Source organism: Phyllostomus hastatus, unplaced genomic scaffold (genome assembly GCF_019186645.2).
Source record: "Phyllostomus hastatus isolate PE091 unplaced genomic scaffold, TTU_PhHast_1.1 phas_scaffold_1066, whole genome shotgun sequence".
NCBI lineage: Eukaryota > Metazoa > Chordata > Mammalia > Chiroptera > Phyllostomidae > Phyllostomus > Phyllostomus hastatus.
In genome coordinates, this window is record NW_025334004.1 from 25,003,426 (window position 1) to 25,022,796 (window position 19,371).

General features: G+C 38.4%; 1 protein-coding gene across 1 annotated transcript in view; it reads left to right on the forward strand.

The window, feature by feature from the left end:
* CCDC172 (coiled-coil domain containing 172) overlaps window positions 1–19,371 on the forward strand; it is a 38,352-nt gene that overhangs the window by 3,793 nt on the left and 15,188 nt on the right. The window contains exons 3-4 of the mRNA XM_045853723.1: window positions 12,848–12,964; window positions 14,374–14,539. Of these exons, the coding sequence (XP_045709679.1) occupies window positions 12,848–12,964; window positions 14,374–14,539 (283 nt within the window). The remainder of the gene's footprint in view (window positions 1–12,847; window positions 12,965–14,373; window positions 14,540–19,371) is intronic.

Genomic DNA, 19,371 nt, shown 5'->3' on the forward strand with positions numbered 1-19,371 from the left:
TAGGACTATAAGATGCACCGGACCATAAGACACACCTAGATTTTAGAGGAGGAAAATAGGAAAAAAATTTTTGAAGCAAAAAATGTGGTAAAATATTTAATAACCTGTGACCCCGCTCCACCCCCACCCCGCCACCCCCACAGTGAGCCAGGTAAGCTACATTCAGACTATATAAGACGCACCCCCATTTTCCTCCCAGATTTGGGGGGAGGTGCGTCTTATAGTCTGAAAAATACAGTAAGAGTTTTAAATCTTTAAGTCGCATCAAATAAAAATTTGTATCTTGCTTAAATATTAAAAGTTGTTTAAAAGCAGATAAAAGAAGGGCATTATTTATTCCTTCTAATTAAGATTTGTTTAAATAGCATTATCTGTGATTATTTCATCTTAGTTCTAGAAAATAAGAATTCTTACCACAATTAATACATGTCCATAGTTCAATTCATTGTGACCAAGACATTTTGGGGTAGTTGCTTGCAATATCTATGGCTTTTTCCTTTGAAATTCCTTCAAGCCAAACCTCATATCCTGAACACATAAGCTGCTTTTTAAAGTCTTCGTACAGAGCTTTAGGTACACTGACCCTTCTCCGTGGTCTCCTGTGCAGTTCTGCAGCCGGTGGACATCTCTCTGAGTCTGGGAGCCGTTCTGTGGAGGATGATGGTGTGTTTTTCAGACCTCGTAGTTGGCGGGTCGGTGGGTGTGTCCTCCCCACTTTCCAGCGATACTGGCAGAAGGTTTCTCTGCCCACTGATGGAGCTCAGGCTTCTCTCTAGACTCGACCATCTCCCCCAGCCTGGTCTTTTTTGTCGTTTTACTGACTCACTGGAGAGTCCCTTGTTCCTTAGAAATTGGTACCTGCCCCCCAGGCGTCCGTTCTATTTCAGCTCTTGCCATCATCTTGGATGATGTCATTGTCTCTGCGGACTGTTCCATTACCACCCCGGCCTGTTAGTGACCTTTCCCTCCTTCCACCTCAGCCGCCTGTTTCCATGGTCGTACTCAGGACTTCTCCATCACCTACAAACACTTTCAAAAATCAATGAGGCTTTCCCTTTTCTCCCACTATATTTGTCCTCCGGTTTCCTCAAGGCCTTCAGTCCATTTCCGTCTCTTTCTCCATGAGCACGTGCCTTCGCACTCACTTTCCTATTTATTCTTCGAGTCCACGGTTCATCGTTGCCCCCTTTCCCCTGACTCCTCTCTCCTTTCCTTGCACCCCGTGCAAGCCTCCAGCTTTAGGGCTACTGTGCCAGCACCTGGATGACTCCCGGAGGGACTGGGCCCGGCGTCCATTCCTGGATGACAGCCTCGGCTTCCACCGAGCCCGCCCACTGCCTGGAAATCCTGCTCCGCTTCTCTTGCTCACGCACTGCGACGCCTGCTAGACACTGTCGCACGTCTCACGTTCTGTGTTCTCTTCCGGACTCAACTTTCATTCAATATATCTGCCTTTTATTTCAAAGAGAAAATAGAAACTATCCAATGGTTTTTTGGTTTTGTTTTTTTTTTTAAATTTCCAACCTTCACATTTTAAACCTCCTACACGAATGCGCATCTTCTCCCCTTTCCTTCCTGTTAGGGAGACAGTGCCCTTCCCTGTACAAAGGACACCTCTTCCACCTGTGCTTCAGATCTCATCATCTCCCGTATCACCACCACCACCATCATCATCATCGTTGTTTTGTGCATATTGGTGGAAAGGCGTCTTTAGAGAAAAGTTGACAAAGACAAAAGAGAAAATGTAATCAATAGTTAAAGGTCCTGGAGGAGGTGGAAGGAAGGTGGAATTTAGAGCATGAGAATTAACATGCTCTAAACATAGACAAGAAGAGGGACACCTCTTCTGTTGTAAAAACCAAAAAAGGTAACGTTTAGTAAACAATTACTAGCATTTCAGGCCTTACGCTAAGTATTATCTCAGTTCTCACAAGAACCCTATGAGGCTGGTAGTACAGTATTATTACTCCTATTATTCACTTGAGAAAATTGAGACTCAGAGACATTAAATCATTCGCATGAGGTCACATAAGTGGTAAGTAACAGACCTAAGATTTGAGTCCCGTGGGCTAACTTGAGAGCCCTCGCCGGTGACCGCTGTGCTGCGGTGTGGAAGGAAGGAAGGAAGAAGGACACGGGACGTTGGCCGGCTTGAAGACTTAGTGACAGGAAACTGAAGGTGTGTTCACTAAAAGGAGTCTCCTCGCTTTATTTTTTCAACAAAGTTGTTGAATGTGTGTCATGTGCTTAATGAAGTTATTAGTAAGAATGTTTTTGTTGTTCTTGTTGCTTGTATTTCTTTGTGCATTTGCTTTACCAGTTGGGTGACTTCGTGCAAGCAGGGTAATAACTTGAGTTTGGAAGCGTTTTCCTATAATTATTCGGGCTCCTCATCATGAAAGACCCATGTTAATCAGAGAGGTTAGGGTGATTGATACGTGGCCTTTGCCCTTGAGGGACTTAGAGTCAAGCCAGAGGTATTACCCCTTTCCTAGAGAGGGGGCTCTCTCAGTTGTGGGCGAAGATTGGGCTCTGTAGTATACACATCTAACCAAAAGTAACCTGGCAGGGTGGTCCGGTGACAAGTTCCTGCGTGGGCAGGCCATGGTGGGTGGTCACACCGCAAGCCTCGCATGTCCCTGGAAAGCAAGCCCTGTCCGCTGCTCTAGGTTAACCGTCTGGGTTAGCACGCCTTCGGAAAGCTCCTTCTTTCAGACCCCTCGGAAGCAGAACCACCTTCAAGAAAACACACAATCTTGTTAACTGTCCTGTAACCCAGCCCCCACCTTTCCTTCTCCCCATTCGTGTAGTCTTCCTTACTTTCCCTCCTTAATTCCGGCTGTGGGAAAGAAACCGGAAAACTCATTCTCGGGAGCATTTGGGTCTCGCGTCCTGGCTTGTCATCAGTTTGGCTCAAATAAACTCGTAAAAATTCTCCACAGGTTTGGACCTTTCTCGTGCTGACGCAGTTCAGGGTGTTCTTGGTTGAAAACAACAGAAGTTCCGTTCAGAATGGCTTGTTCAAAGTCCTTTCCCACATACTGTCTGTTATCGACTTACACATTTGAAACTCAATATTCGATTCTCGTGGGTATTCCATCTAGGAGTAGAATTTCTAATGACACTCCGTTCCCTAATGACAGTAATGTCACACATACTTTCAGGTGCATATTGGTCATTTGACACATCCGTTCTTGACATGAGCTACTTAATTGTCATGTACAAGGATGGTTCAGTTCTTTTAAAGAGGGGAGGGGGGGCTGGTCTCTGAGAAGTAGCCATCTCTCTTCATATTAATTGAACTGAAACTATATTTCTAAATGAAGTGAAAAATACTACACGTAGCACTTATTAGACCCCTTTTTCTCACCTTTGTTTTCAGGATCTTAAGAAAATCTAAAGAATATTTCATGGTAATAACAGTTTAGAGTAAACTCTATTAACAGAATGCCAGATAGCCTTTGTGCTTGCAAGTGCTTATAAATCATAAAAGTTGCATACTTCCTGCCTTGGATCCATAAAATGAAAAAGCTACTGCACTGTTTCCAGTTGTAAAATCTACCAGGGTGCCTGTGTTCCTTTTTATTTTTTTAAAAGAGCTTCTCTAAATAAATTGTTTAGCTAGAAATGTTTTGAACAGAAAAAAAAAAGCCTCTTTTCCAGGAACTGAGAGAATGGTCCCCTAATTAAAGAACAGTGTGTTTGTGGTGCTGTGTGCAGTGAGCACAAGGTTAAAATTCCATTTTTTAGCCTTGTAAAACTATGCAGCACAAAATAATGCCTTGTAAAAAGTTCACCTTTCGACAGTGATTTCTTGGAAAATCAATAAACTGTGTCCTTAACATCTCCTAAATATCTCCAAACACACATTGGGTAATTATTCATTCAACAAACATTCATTGAGCAACTTCTGAATCACACCATGAATAATTGACAAATTACATAACAGATTTGTGGCTTAATTAGAGGGTTGATATCAAGCAACTTTAACTATATGTTAACCTAACTATAAACTCAAATTTCTTGTTCTCATTTTTTAAAAAAGTTTGTAATTTTAATATTTCCTATGGAATCGTATAAAGAAAATCTTATCACAGTCACCATGAATAATGATCTAAAACACAGGAGTAGACAGACAGGCCAGCAGATGCCCTTTGAGTGTGGCATTAGGCGTTTCCTAGTGGTTCACCTGCCTGGGAACAATCTGGCTCGCTGTGGGTATGTACCTGTGTAAGTTCTTTTGTTCTCGAGTAAATCAACCATTCTCTCGCCTCAGGGCCTGTGTACTTCTCTGCCTGAAGTGCTGCTTTTCTCAACTATTCGTGTTTCATGCAAACTCCCTTCTTTTGGGTGCCTCCTGGTAGGGTGGCCAGCTGTTCCGCCGGAACGTGAGACTTGCAGTCCTGACATCGGGAGAGTGCCATGCAGATCCTGATGGTTGGTTCTCAAAGAGGGGTCTGGGGATCCATAGGCGTCTCCAAGACTCTTTCAGGAGGTCAAATTATTTTCTTAATAGTACGACGGTATTATTTACGATTTTCACTATGCTAACATGCACGTTGATGATACTAGGCAATGGTGAGTAAAATCGTTGGCACCTTATGACAAACCAAGGCAGTGGCCCCAAACCACACTAATAGTCATTGTGTTTTTCACGGCTCTGCACTCACAGTAAGAAAACAAAACCTACCAGTTTCACTGTATGCCCTTGATTAAAGTGGAAAAAGTATCGTGGGGCTGTATGTGTGTACGTGTTTTTAATGCTGTGTGCGATGAAATGGATGTTCACATAAAGTACTGCTGTACTCCCAAAGCACAGTGGTTGTCTCAAAGGCGAGCGCTTGTGTGGCTGAGTTGTACTATGAACTAGCTGTTTTTGTCCTGGAACACCATTTTTACTCAAGTAATTGTTAGTCAAGCTATAGTTATATGAACTTGAATATTTGGTAAAATTTTCTTTTCTTTTTTTTACCTTTTAAAAAAGATTTTATTTATTTACTTTTAGAGAGGGGGAGGGAGGGAGAGAGACAAGGAGACAAACATAAATATGTGGTTGCCTCTCGCATGCCCCCTACTGGGGACCTGGCCTGTATGCCAGGCATGCGCCCTGACTGGGAATCAAACCGGCAACCCTTTGGCTGGCAGGCCCTCACTCAGTCCACTGGGCCACACCAGCCATGGCGGTAAAATTTTCTTATAAAGAGCCAAGTGACCCACACATTGCAAAGCAAATAACTGATTGTCTTGTACCAATGATAATATTAGACTTTTCTAATAAAAATTCAAATTACTGTTATTTTACCAATGAAAATACTCAACTTTTCCAACAAAAATTCAAATTTTGGGAGACTCAGATCTGTCACTGTAACCTTGACAGTTTTCCAATACTTAAAGATATTTCTTATGAGTTTTTTGTGATATTAATGAATGTTATTTTTATTATTGTATTATGCAACATATCAGCATTTGGAGGGTCTGAATAATTCAATGATGCAATATTTTCTAAATTACTAGTGCATAATGTTACAAACTGTTCATGGATAAGAGATCCATTCAAAGCATAAGACAGACCAATGGATTTTGTTGTAGCGGAAGATGAAAAGTTCATTGAAATGGCTTCAGATTCCACATTGCAACCAGCCTTTAAGGAACTACTACTTGTTGAGAAGAATATAGAGTCCTTTAAAACAGGTGTTAAAATGCCCTTCCCATTTCTAACCACACGTCTATAAGAAGCCTTTCTTTTTTTTTTTTTTAAGATTTTATTTATTTATTTTTAGAGAGGGAAGGGAGGGAGAAAGAGAGAGAGAGAGAGAGAGAGAGAGAGAGAGAGAGAGAGAGAGAGAGACATCAATGTGCAGTTGCTGGGGGCTGTGGCCTGCAACCCAGGCATGTGCCCTGACTGGGAGTCGAACCTGCGATGCTTTGGTTCGCAGCCCGAGCTCAATCCACTGAGCTAGACCAGCCAGGAGAAGCCTTTCCTCATATATGTTAACCAAAAAACGTATTTCAAACTATTGAATAAAGAAGCAGGTATGGTATCTTCTGTTAAACCAGACATTAAAGAGATAAGCAAAAAATGTAAATGCAATTCACCTTACTTTCTTTTGTTTTGGAAAATAGTATTTTTCATATTTTAACATGAAATGGGTTTATTCTTAAATGAATTAAATGCTTTTTTAATTCTGAGTTTTAATTTTTGATACAGAAGATATTCATAGATATAACTAACAAAAAAAATCAAACAAGTCAATAATTTTTTAAGGCTATGGAATTTGAAAGACCAAGTTCGAGAATGCTGTGGAAGAGTCTCCCTGACCTCCAGATACAGAATAACATCGCCTTACCCCATCTCTTTCCACCTCTTTTCTTTATTCTGCTTTTTCTTTGTAGTGCTTAATGTTTCTTGATGTACTTTACATTGATCTGTTTATTATTTGTCTCCCCCCAGTGGAATGTAAACTCCACGAGGAGTTTACAAATGTATCTATTTTGTTTGCTATTATTCCTGGTATCTAGAACAGTAGGTGTTAAATAAATATTATTGAGTGAATAATTAATTTAAATTTTTTCTTACAGAATTCTCTATTTTCCACTTCTGTAAATTCTGCTTGCTTTGTCTGACAATGTTTTTACATGGCGGTGCATTTTCTTACGAGCTTTAAAATTTTTTATTGTAGACTTACCTTTAGCAGGACTTTTCTTTCTTGGGAAACTTGCATATCCCTTGATAGAAAGGATGTCCCTAAGGACCATTTTCACCGCTGCTGATGTCACTTGTGCAGAACTTGTCCATAACAGTTTTTGTGTTAATTTATGAGCTCAGGATTTCTGTACTGCAGAGGTCAGAGATATTTGACTCTCACATCCACACGCAGTTCAAGCTTGGGGTTAGGTTTGGGGTTTGACTCCTCTTTCACTCATGGCTCAGTGGAAACGGATCATTTATATGCTGCGTCTCTAAGCCAACCGATGGAGTTTTGTTACTGTACTTGCTTAGCTGGCATAGACACTTCTGGATTCCAGGCTATCCAATGAATCCTGTTCCAGCTCACTTTGGCCTTGACTTTTAGTCTTTTGTGGGCATTCGAAGTCCTACCCCATGATATCTGTAACTAACCCCAAAGATACCCCTTGGACTTGAATTCTAGCATTACGATTTCTGGCATGACGATTTCTCTCTCTTGTTTTCAGATTAGCTATACAAATGATGTGTTTTAAGTTAGTTATAGTTTATCCAGCATTTCTCTGTGTTTGAATGGAAAGTGGTCTTTTCCACATTTGCTTAGACTGCTATGTTAACCAAAATTGTTCACTGTAAATTTCTTAATACTTCAACTTCCTCATTCTTGATGTTTTATGTATCTGTTGCTAAGTCTATGTAGTTGTTCAGTCATTTTCCAGAAAAAAATATGTACATGATGGATAACAATATGTACATGCTGGATTCCCTAAGCCATTAACATCTGATATTTTTTTCTATTTTCATACTTGAGTGAAAGTTTATCTGTATAAGGAATTCTTGATTCAAACCTATTTTTAGAAAATTTTACACATCTAACACTATTAGCACTGTTGTCTTCTAAAATTTATTAATACCTGGTGTTTAAAAACTTGTTTTAGGTATCCTGCTTTGTTTCATTTTCCTTCCTTGGTTGCTTGTAGAAACTGTTTTTTATCCTTATAATTCAAAATTTGTGCATAAATGTATATATCAATTTTGTCTTGAATGAGAGTGAGCCTCCCGTGCCAACCTCAACCACTGTATTCTGGTTTCTTTTTCAAGTACCCTGTTTCCTATAGCTTAGGTCTTCGTTCTCTTTTCTCTGAATCCACATCTCCTGTTATTTGCTAGTTCTCAGCAGCCTTGGACAACTTCTTCTATTTTACATCACTGATTCCATCCTTTGCAATTAGTTCTATTATGTAACACTCTACAAATTTGAATTCTGTGTTGCTATGTTACTTTTGTACACTTCTTAAATATCTGTTTTCCTTTTTGTCTCAGCGTGTACATTTTTATCACTCTTTCTTATGACCTTTTTGTTTTTTAGTGGACATAGCTTTCAGGTAATTCTCTTTTTCTTTTCTGTTAGTTTTTTTTGGTAGGTTTTATGTTGACATTGGTGACAGCTGTTCAGATTTACAGTTTTGCTACAGATACGATATATAAATTGTTCTTTGTCCCATTCTTGTTCTCTTGAGTTCTTGAAGAATGTACTGTCTTCTGAAAGCTAAAGCTGCTGGTTGACAAGTTTATGTGAATGTCCCCAACCCAGTTTCTGGTGTTCTTGTAGTGTACTTGACTGAGGTATGATCTTTTCTTGTTCATGTGCCAAATTTTCTTGTTATGAGGAGGAAATGCATATTTTAATGGAATCTGTGACATTTTATAGTTTTTCAATTAAAAGCAGTACATGAAAAATCGCTACTGTAAGCATTCCATTGTTTTATGTCCTGACAGAAGAGGAAGATGTAGTTGTAGGTGAAGTTAGGTACCGCCTCCTAAGCTGTCAATTAACACAGAAGTCACCTCATTTCAAAGTATTTCCCTAGTAAGAGTCTTTCAGCTTAAGAAGTATCATTACAGAATAATTCTCCCACTTTACTTCTCTTTCCTTAGTCAGCAGTTCTCCGGGAATGGGCGTTTTATTTGAGGAAAAGGGAAGAATAGTTTTTGGAGAATAGGGGTTATTTTGAGAAGCGTAGATTTAGGCGGCAGTGGACTTTGGACTACCAGATAGATTCCGAAAAGGTGAATGAAAGAGTTCAAGGGTGAACTGGGTACTTACAGTTGTGCCTGTGATCTTAATGCTGCCGGAAAGAAATTCTCATATAGCTTTTGGTCCCTATGTGGTCTTATGAATTGCTATTGCCTGAATTAATATTTCAAGATAAGTTGAAAGGCTGCCTACCTCAGCTACTTTGATTCAGATGAGTTACATGGCTTTAAATGTAGTTCATTTTCTCCTTTAATGATAAGTAATGTACAGTTATATGAGAAAGAAAATTCACATGTCAGAAGATGGGAGTGAATTTTTATTGTCTTCATTTGTTTTAATATTCATAGCCATGACTTTCCAGAGACAATTGTACTTGAACAACAATGAAAAAAATATTCATAGCCGTGAGAAGACAGAAAAGAGGAAGGAATGGGGGCTATGTGCCCACCACAGAAGGAAAATAGATTAGATTGTTGCTCTGAATGGTCGTCTTCTCTTTAGCATGAGCTATTTCTTTACCTCCGTTCTTGTTAAGTTTTCATGTTTCATTTATTTTGTTTTTGCTGTGGTAAATGGTTTTTTTTTTTTTTTTTTGCTTTTTTCTATTGTTGGTAACTAGCAAAGATACAGTTTTTGGTGTTCATTTTGTTACTAGTCTCTTTACTGAGCTCTATTCTTTATTTCTAACAGTTGCTTGGTAGATTTTCTTAGATTTATTAGGTATATAGTAATGACACTTGCCCAAACAAACAAAAGACAGAATTGTGTGTCAGCTTTTTGGGTAATTACACGTCTTATTCTTGTTTCGCGCCATATTGCATTAACAAGAACTTCCAGAGCCAACCTAAATAGCAGAGGTCTCACCAGGCATCCTGATGCTCTCCGATGAAAAGGTGAAAGAGGAGCGAAGGCTTGGCTGAGGTGAAACGAGCCGTGAAGACTCTGGGGAAGGGGGTTTCCAGGCGGAGGACGGCTGGTGCAGAGGCCTTAGTGGGGAGAGCTCCCGGCATGCTCTGGGAGCAGCAAGGAGGACGGCGTGGCTGGACACGAGTGATTGAGGACACTGGTTGACGATGAGATTAGACAGGGAATGAGGCGTAAGATCTACCATTCGCTAATAGCACTGAACTTTCCATACTACATTAGGGTTACTGTGTCATAGTGAGTTACTCCTTCGGTGCTGCATCTGTTGTGAAGAAATGTTTTTCTAAAAAGTATAATTTGTTGAAAAACCTTAATGTCTGCTATTGATACAATATTCATTGCTGTGCTCTACTGTTTAAAATGTCTTTTATCATAGCCATATCAAACACATTCTTTCCCCAATTGCTATGATCCTACAAATGTGAAATCTTTTGCATAACTCTCTTTATGTTTTCTTATGTAAAGTTGCCTGCTCTACTCTTGGGCGGAGCTTTTAACCAGCAAAATGTCAGTTTCTGAAGGCTGAGGTTACTTTAAACAACAGCAACCACAACAAAGTGTAGCTTTGTGCTTTGCTTACTTGGACCCAAGCATTCATTTAAGATCCTCAGTCATTTTCAGTTTCAAGTTCTTCTTGTAGAAAAATACCTAAAGGCACCCAGGCAGCGAGAGGAGCCGGTGAGTTCCAAATCCTGGCTGTGCTCAAACTGATGTGGTCGACCAGATAAGTCAGCTCAGTGGGAAGACTATAAGCTCTGCTGAAAATCAGATATCCCAAGAGGAGTAACATAGGGAAGGGGGGGAAAAACTTTATTGCTGAGAGAAGCAGAATTAACCAGAGTGTTGGCATTGCTATAAATGAACATTTTCTGTAACAGCAGTATTTTCTGACAAAGCTTGGCTATTTGTCTCTATAATGTAACTCTAAGGCTGCATGCAAATATTTTTCTTCAATTTGTACTCACAGAAAAGAGAGAGGGAAATTTATATCAGTGCTACTAGGAAGCTTCCATCCTTTTCTTTTTATTGTCTGTGGCCCGTTGAGATCCCTGTGTAACTTAGGAAATAAAGTCAGTAATTTCAAAAATATTTAAGTCGTGATTTTACATCTTTTTTGCTGTCTTCCCAATTCTGATTCCTACCCATCATTTTTGCAACAAGAGAGGTAATAGAGTTTTCTAACGATAATTTATTCTGTGAAGTGACCTTATCTTGTAATCCTATCAATATGTTCATGAATATTTACCTAAATTTTACATACTAGTAAGTCTGGTTTTCAAACACAAGAATGTGAAAAATAATGTAAGAAATTAGTTGTGGTAACAAGAGGAACAATGAGAAATGTATTCTGCAAATAGCCATGGAAAGCTATTTTAGTTCTTTTTTAAATATTTTGTTTGTTTGTTTGTTTACTCATTATTTATTTAGAGAGGAAGGCAGGGAGACAAAAGGAAAATAAACAACTGGGACTGCATGAAGCTAAAAAAGGTTTTGCACAGCAAAGAAAACCACCAACAAAATAAAAACAGCCCACAGAATGGGAGAACATATTCGCTGATGCATCTGATAAGGGGTTAATATCCATAATTTATAAAGAACTTATAAAACTCAATACCCAAAAAATGAACAATCCTATTAAAAAATGGGCAAAGGACCTGAATAGACACTTTTCTAAAGAGGACATACAGAGGGCCAATAGACATATGAAAAGATGCTCAATGTCACTAATCATCTGAGAAATGCAAATTAAAACCACAGCGAGATACCACTTCACACCGGTCAGAATGTCCATCATCAGTTAGTCAACAAACAGCAAGCGCTGGCAAGGATGTGGAGAAATGGGAACCTTTGTGCACTGTTGGTGGGAATGCGGGTTGGTGCAGCCACTGTGGAAAGCAGTATGGAGATAACCTCAGAAAATTAATAATGGATCTGCCTTATGACCCAGCAATTCCACAGCTGGTAATTTAGCCGAAGAAACTGAAAACATTAAAAGAATTTTCTGATTGTTTTTGGTCTTATAACTTTTACCTCTGTAATCTTCCTCTGCTGCTGTCTTTCTTAAGATGGAGTTGAGAACAGCGCCACGCACTGAAGGTGTGGGCGGATGTGCCGTGGCAATATATAAATGCAAGATCATGTTCTCTGTTTTATTTAGGCTACTTTTTAAAATGCCAATATTTGTAGGACTTTTGAGCCATATCATTTCAAAATGTCTTTTAGACCAAACCCATTGCCTCTGGCCTAGACTATTTCTAAGCTCTTTACTATTCAATGTCTTCTGGGATAGAGATTTCACAGCCTGTCTGTCACCTTGAGGAAGTTCTTATAGCTAACATAAATCTTGCTTTCTGCGATTTAAGTTGAATTTATTTCTTTTTTGTTTTCTCTGTAGAGATAGGAACAGCCCCCAAGTAGGAGGGATGCTTTCTTAAGAGGACATGCACTGAACGTAGTAGAGAGGGTATTTGCAGTCCAGCATTATTTTTAGCTTTTATACATTACAGAGTATATGTCAACATTCTCTGGCTTTCATTTTAATTCATGGTCTCAAGAGATGCTGCTTTTTATGGCCCAAATGAAATAACAGTTACACGTCTAATATTAATGTTTACTTTACCTTTTGCTAGTTAGAACCACATAAGGTGCTAAAGTAAAACAATAAGTTCTCAAAACCCACTTGAGGATTTTAGCAGATTCGTGTTTTATTTAATGTAACTATAGTCATGGGATTTGGTTGTGCTTATGGTTAGTAGATTTTTATCTCATTATTTTATTAGTCATAATGTATACATGATTTATTCATCCATATCTTCCTTGTAAGTGAGGAGAACAAAAACTTGTTCTTTAAAACGAGCTTTCCTGAACCAGATTTCCTTGTGTGTAGTCAAAAACTTTTAGTAACTAGGCAAAAAAATGCGCTAGATATTGGAAAGGAAAAAGAAAACAAATTCTCTGTCCTTGAGGAGCTCATAGTCTTGCTGGGGGAAGAGATTACAAAAATTGTAATTTTAAAGCACTTGTAAAATATAAGATGGAACATATAAAGTAAGGTGTTTAATGTGAATTATATTTTGCATTTTGAAGGAACTGCAGAACATGTTTTATACTGTATGGATCTGCTCTGTGAACTAAAATGCTGTGAAATGTCTAATTGACTCATTCTGATTTCTGTTTTGTGTTTTTTTTTTCATTTTAAGGTTCAGCAGTTTTCTGAAAAATCCTTCCTCCTACAGCTTTTGAAGACTCATGAAAATGCGTTAGAGAGACAGTGCAGTGAAATTACACACCAAAGGGATATGCTTCTCCAAACCTTTGTAAGTCTCGAGCCTCTTCGAAAAACCTATTTCACTAACTGTGTTTCACTCGAGTATTTGAATACACTTAGGTGTACATTTGGCAAATTATCCATATGCACGTTGGCAGATAGTTCTGTTCGGATACAAAAATGTATTAAGTGCTATTTAAAAATAGTTGGTAGAGTAATATAGTTTGAAAGAATTTTACTGGCAGGGATACAATAGGAAAATTAATTGTGATAAGCATAAAAGAAACAGTGAAACTGATTTGAATTGCTCAGGCTTCTAGACGTTGGTTTTAATGCTTTTGAAAAGCAAAGAGGTTTACACTGTGGACATATTTATGGGTGTGGGTAAAAAGATAGGTTTTGTTTATCTTTTTATTCCAAAATCAGAGCCAAGAGACACAATAGTTTTAAATGATAGGGCCAGTTTAGGAACATGACTTGTAATTAATTGACATTTGAAAGAAAATACATTTTAAAATATTCAAAGAAATATATATATCTAAAGTCAACAGAGTCCACCACCAGTGGTTTATGAATGACATAGCCAGTTTCCAAATGTAGCTCATAATTAGTTGACATGTCTTAGAAAAAATAGAAAAATGTAGTAATGTTTAGTTTGTAGCATTGTCACAGTGTAGGTTCTAGCATTGTCCAAAGTCTTTGGAAATTCTCATTTCTACCACATGTTGATATTTTATAAAAATGTAAAATATTTAAAAGTGAATTTGAAATTAACATATAATTTTACATTCATTGTTCACATTTAAAGTTTCCTGTCATTTCCTTGTTTCTCTCCTTTCGTTAAGACTTAAGAGGGGAAGGGAGGGAGGGAGAGAGGAAGAGGAAGATCAAGGTGAGAGAGAAACATTGCTCAGTTGCCTCCTGCATGCTCACTGCATGGGGACCGAACCCGCAGCCCAGGCATGTGCCCTGACTGGCGATTGAACGGGGAACCCTTCACTTTGTGGGATGACGCCCAACTAACTGTGTCACAATGGTCAGAGTGCGCACGCTCTCTCTCTCTTAATAAGGCAGTAATTCCTGTGCATGTCGATTTTTACTTTCAGGTTTGGTCATTTAATTATTTTACCACCAAATTGATAATGCATTGACAAAATAGCGTATATGGTTGTAAGTTTAATACAGAAACTGACACATCTATAATGATGAGTGGTAGAATTTCTACATTAATAATTCTCCCAAAACATTAAGAATAAAACATTCATGTGAAAATGGTTGTTATTATACAATAGCTTTAGTTTTTTATGAATATTTCTGGAGCAGTAAAGCATTTTGTGACAGGGAGTATGATACTATATTTTGTTGTTAATAATTTCAAATGACTGCATTTTAAATCATGAAAGAAAAATATTATTGCAATTAATACCTGTATTTGATCTTCTGTTTTTTTTTTTTCAGGAAGCTACTAAGGAAAAAATGATGAAGGAGGAGGAAAAATTTATTAAGGAAATTACAGACTTCAATAATGAGTATGAAATAACAAAGAAAAGAGAGCTTTTGATGAAAGAAAATGTCAAGGTTGAAATATCTGACTTAGAAAACCAGGCAAACATTTTGAAAAGGGGTATGAATACATAATATCACCTCATTTGTCCAGTGGTAATGAAATTGAGTTTGGCTTCAGATATTTTTAGTTCGAGATGTCTATGACACAGACCGGGGAGATGCCCGGCGGCAGGTGGACATGTGTTTGGGAGGCGGACGAGAGAGAGCAGAGCTAGAGTTACTGGGTTTGGGACTGAATCCGGGGAAGACACCATCCAGCACAAGCATGCAGAGGGAACAGGGAGGGGTAGCAAAGACCAAAGGTAGAAACTAGGAAAGCACAGTGTTTAAGGAAAGGAAGAAAAGAGAGCCGTCAAAGAGGTAAGAGGAGAACCAGAAGACAGGAGAATTTTAGAACTAAAAGCAAAAAAATAAAACGTTGTCCATAAATGGTGTGAATCAAAATAGGAAATGAACTTGACAATTAGGAGCTGTCACGACCATTATCATGGAGTGGGGAGTTGAGGAAGCAGAGAATCAAACCGTAAATGATATTAAGTGGATGATGCGTTTTTCATGGAAGCCTTTCTAACATGTACTGTTACTTTGATGTCTTTAGTAAGTGAAGAATAGTAAACCCATTTAACCCTTCTATTGCCTTAGAGCTATCGTTACGAATATTTCATTGTTGTGCTTTACGTAAAACAATTTTCATTGTTACAGGTAACATTTATAGGTGTGTGCCATATAAAACCCCCATCCTGAAGAGTGTAAATGCTGAAGTCATGTTGATTGAATTTAAATCTTAATTTCACCACTTAATTGTTGTATGATTTGGGGCAAGATGCTTAACTTATTTATTTTTTTTTGTCTCAGTTTCTTCATCAGTAAAGATAGGAGATTACAATGATGACCTTAACAAGGTTGTGGTGAGGATTCAGGGAAAGAATATTTAAGCATATGGAATGCTGCCTCACACATAATTAAGACTGCAGAAATATGGGGATTATACTTTCAAGTTAGTCTTATGTTATAGATGGGAAGAAGTCAGGTTCTCATAGATAAATTACCTTGGGTAGAGAGTTTAGGACAGAGGTTCTTAACCACAGGTGCACATCTGGAAAGCTTAAAAAAGTATTAAATGCTTGACTCTCATCCCAGAACTATTGAATCAGAATCTCAGTGGGTGAGGATAGGGAACATAATTTTTTTAAAGCCCCTTCGATGATACTGGTGTGTACTGCTATTTAATAACCAATAGTGTAAAATGAAGATAAATAGATATTATTAACCTTAGGAAATACTCTGAAACTGATTTTCTTTAAAAAGTCATTGGATATCACCACTTCTGTTCAACATAGTATTGGAAGTTCTAGCCAAGTCAGTTAGATAAGAAAAAGAAATAAAAGGCACCCAAGTTGGAAAAGAAGAAGTGAAATTATCTCTATTCCCAAATGATAAGATCTTCTGTGTAGAACACCTAAAGATTCCACACCAAAAAAATGCTAGAGATAATAAATAAATATAGTTGACCCTTGAACAACATGGGTTTGAATGTGCGGGCCCACTTGTACATGAGCTTTAAAAATAAATTGACAGTCAGCCTTCCATAGTCCTGGGTTTCACATCTGTGGATTCGACCAAGCAGGGACTGAAAACTGTTTTTGATCTGTGCTCGAGAAGTCACACAGTCGTAGAGCTGACTTAAGTTATATGTGGATTTCAGGCTTTGTGGGGATTGGAGCCCTAACCCATGCCTTCTTCAAAGGTCAACTCTATACAGCCAATTCTCAGTATACAAAAGCAACACACAAAAATCAGTTGCATTTCTATGTACTAGCAATGAGCAATTCAAGAGGGGAATTTTAAAATTGCATTTACAACAGCAGCAAAAATAATAAAATACTTAGGAATAAATTTAACTAAGGAGGTGAAAGATTTATACATTGAAAACTATAAAATGCTGCTCAAAGAAATTAGAAATTTAAATAAATGGAAGGACATTCCACATTCATGGGTTGGAAAACTTAATATTTTTACAATGACAATACTACTCAAAATTACCTACAGCTTCAATGTAATTCTCTTTAAAATCTTTGCCAGTCTGACAACTAGTAAATATGTTATTTTCACTGTTCGTTTAATTAGCATTTCTTGATTTTGTACAATGTTGGATATATTTCTCTGAATTTATTGACCACTTTTATTTATTTTTCTGTGAACAACCCGTTCATATTCTTTGCTCATTTTGTACTTACTTGTGTTTTTACTGGTCTGTATGGGCATTGTGTCCACTGAGGAAGTTAGCCTTGTGCCATGTGTTGTAAACTGTTTCCTAGTCTGTTGTTTACATTTTTATTGTACTTATAGTGTGTGTGTGTGTGTGTGTGTGTGTGTGCGCGCGCACACACACATGAATGCCAGATAGAAATTTTAACTTTCTGCAGTCATCTTAATGAAATGAATCTTTTCCTTCATGGCTTCTGGACTTTTGTCTCTGGCTTAGGAAGACTTTTCTACGTAACATTAATAATTTCAAACCTACAGCCATGCTTATTCTGGTAACTCTGTTTCCTTTTCTCCGCTTATATCCCAACCGGAATTTATTTTGATATAAACGCTTAGGAATCCAAGATTTTTTTCAGTTATTTAACACTGCTTATTATGTAATTCACTGCTTTCCAACCAATGTGAAGTTCTGCATTTATCATATGCTGACTTCATATTTTTGTGTTTTCACAATTAACATAGTGAATTTTATTAATACATATCCTATTGTTAACCTTAGTTGTGGTCTTTTAGTCTTCTACTGTACTGCTGAATTCTGGCTAATACTCAACATTTTCTTTAAGGTTTTTGCACCAATATTTATAAATGAGATTAATCTTTTTGTGAGGGTTATGTTGAGTTAACCAAAAGAATGTAAAAGCTTCCTTTTTTCTCTGGCTGGAGAAGTGTGAACACTACAGTCATCTGTTCCTTCGAGGTTTGAAATACTTCGCTAGTCCAGCTGTGCGCGTGCCTTTTGTCCCGTGATGCCGTTCAAACCTGCGGCGGATGTTGGAGCCAGTCCCTCCCCGGGGCAGTTCGGGCTCCATCCGCCTTCCCTCCTGCGGGGGGCTGCTCTTCGTCCCCTCTTGTGACTCGTGCCACCACGTCTGCCGTGTCCTGACACTTGAGTTTTCTCGGGTCTTTCCTTTCTTTCCTTGGCTTGCTCCCGATCTTCTCCGTTGAGCTTTTCACCCATGGCCCTGATTAGTCACCCAGTTTCACTGGGTTGTGGATAATCTTCCTCTTCAGAACCCACAGCTGTTCTACTGTTTTCTACCGTTCACGGTGTTGCTTTCATTGCCAGAACTCCTCTTGGATTTGTTTTTCAATTCCAGAGTTGGACTCCGTCCTCACTCCTTGAGACTGCCAAAATATTAACATCCGTATATTGGTAAAAGAAATTATTATGTTACTCCTGGACTATTATAATGAGTCTCTTAATTTATTGATACTCTGTTTCAAAAATCACGATAAACCTAGCAAACCAAGTGCCTCGGCCTGTTTTGCCAGCCCTCCCTCCCCCCTCCCTCCCCTCCAGCCTCACCCGCGGCCTTCGCTGTTTGTGCTGAGGCGCACCGACCTCTGTTGTTTGCTGGATTGTGTGATGCGTCCTCCTGCCTCCGGGCCTTTGAAAATGCTTTATTAGGATACTTTTTAAAAATTCTTCATCCATTGAATTCAGTCACTTTTCTGATCTCAGCTCAAATGTCACTTCCAGAGGAAATTTCCCTGATGCTTACCCTGCGTACCCCCTCGTCCGGTCCGCTCCCCTCCCCTGGCTGCAGGCTCTCATGGGTCTCTGCACTGCCATCCTCAGAGCGTCGAATTTCCTTCCGTGTTCACTGGTTCGTATCTGTCTCCCCTGCGAAGGGTCAACTGCCACAAAGACAGGAATTATGTCTGCTTTACTCACCCAAGTATTTCTAAACTGTGTCTAGGACATTCATTCATTAAGTCATGCTATTTTTGTGCTTTACACATTGGTGATACTGCAGTGTGCAAAAAAGAAAACCAAAGTCCTTCACAAAGTCTACATTCCTGTAAAGGAAGAGAAACATTCATGTTCCAACCTGTCAGAGTAGAAAAATCTCACTGAACAGAAGAGTCCCTGCCTTCACAGCAGGATTAAATTATCCCTGGATTTAAGGCTGTTCTGGACCCGCTGTTAAAAATATTTTTAAAACAAGGTTTGAACCTGATCCATAAGTTATTTAACTGCCTGCCAAATAACAGATATCAGTATACTTCAGGAGAAGATAGCAAAATTCAAACATTTAACAAAATAGTAAACACGATGTCTTATACCCAATCAAAAATCACCAGACATTTGAAAAAGCAGCAGGTTGTAACTCAATAGCAAGGAGGAAATTAGGTCAATAGAAACATACATGTAAATGACAGTGATGAGGCAGTTAGCAAAGAAAGACTTTAAAATGGCTCTTAGAACGTTTATAAATAACCCAAAGGCATAGACATAATCAAGAGGTAAGTGAAAGATATTAAAAAACAATTGAAGACAGAGAAAAAATATTTGACCAAATGCAACACCCTTTGTAATAAAAGTGTAAATACAAAATATAAAGGAGCTGCTTGTGGGGAGAAAAGGAAGAAGGCACTCCAGGTCGAAGAAACAATGTCAGCAGTGTTGTGGGAGCTTGTAGCCATGTAGTGAATACTATGCAGGGTCACTTTAAATATGCTTTACCTATGAAGGACAGAATTTCCTTTTTGACTCCTTGGTAAGTTTGTTTTGCTTCATGATATTACATTATTTTTTTGAATTCTCTGGTGGTAGTCTAAGCATCAGCTAACGTTTATTTGTATCCCATTGTAACTTTCAACAAATCCTGGTCAGTTTGT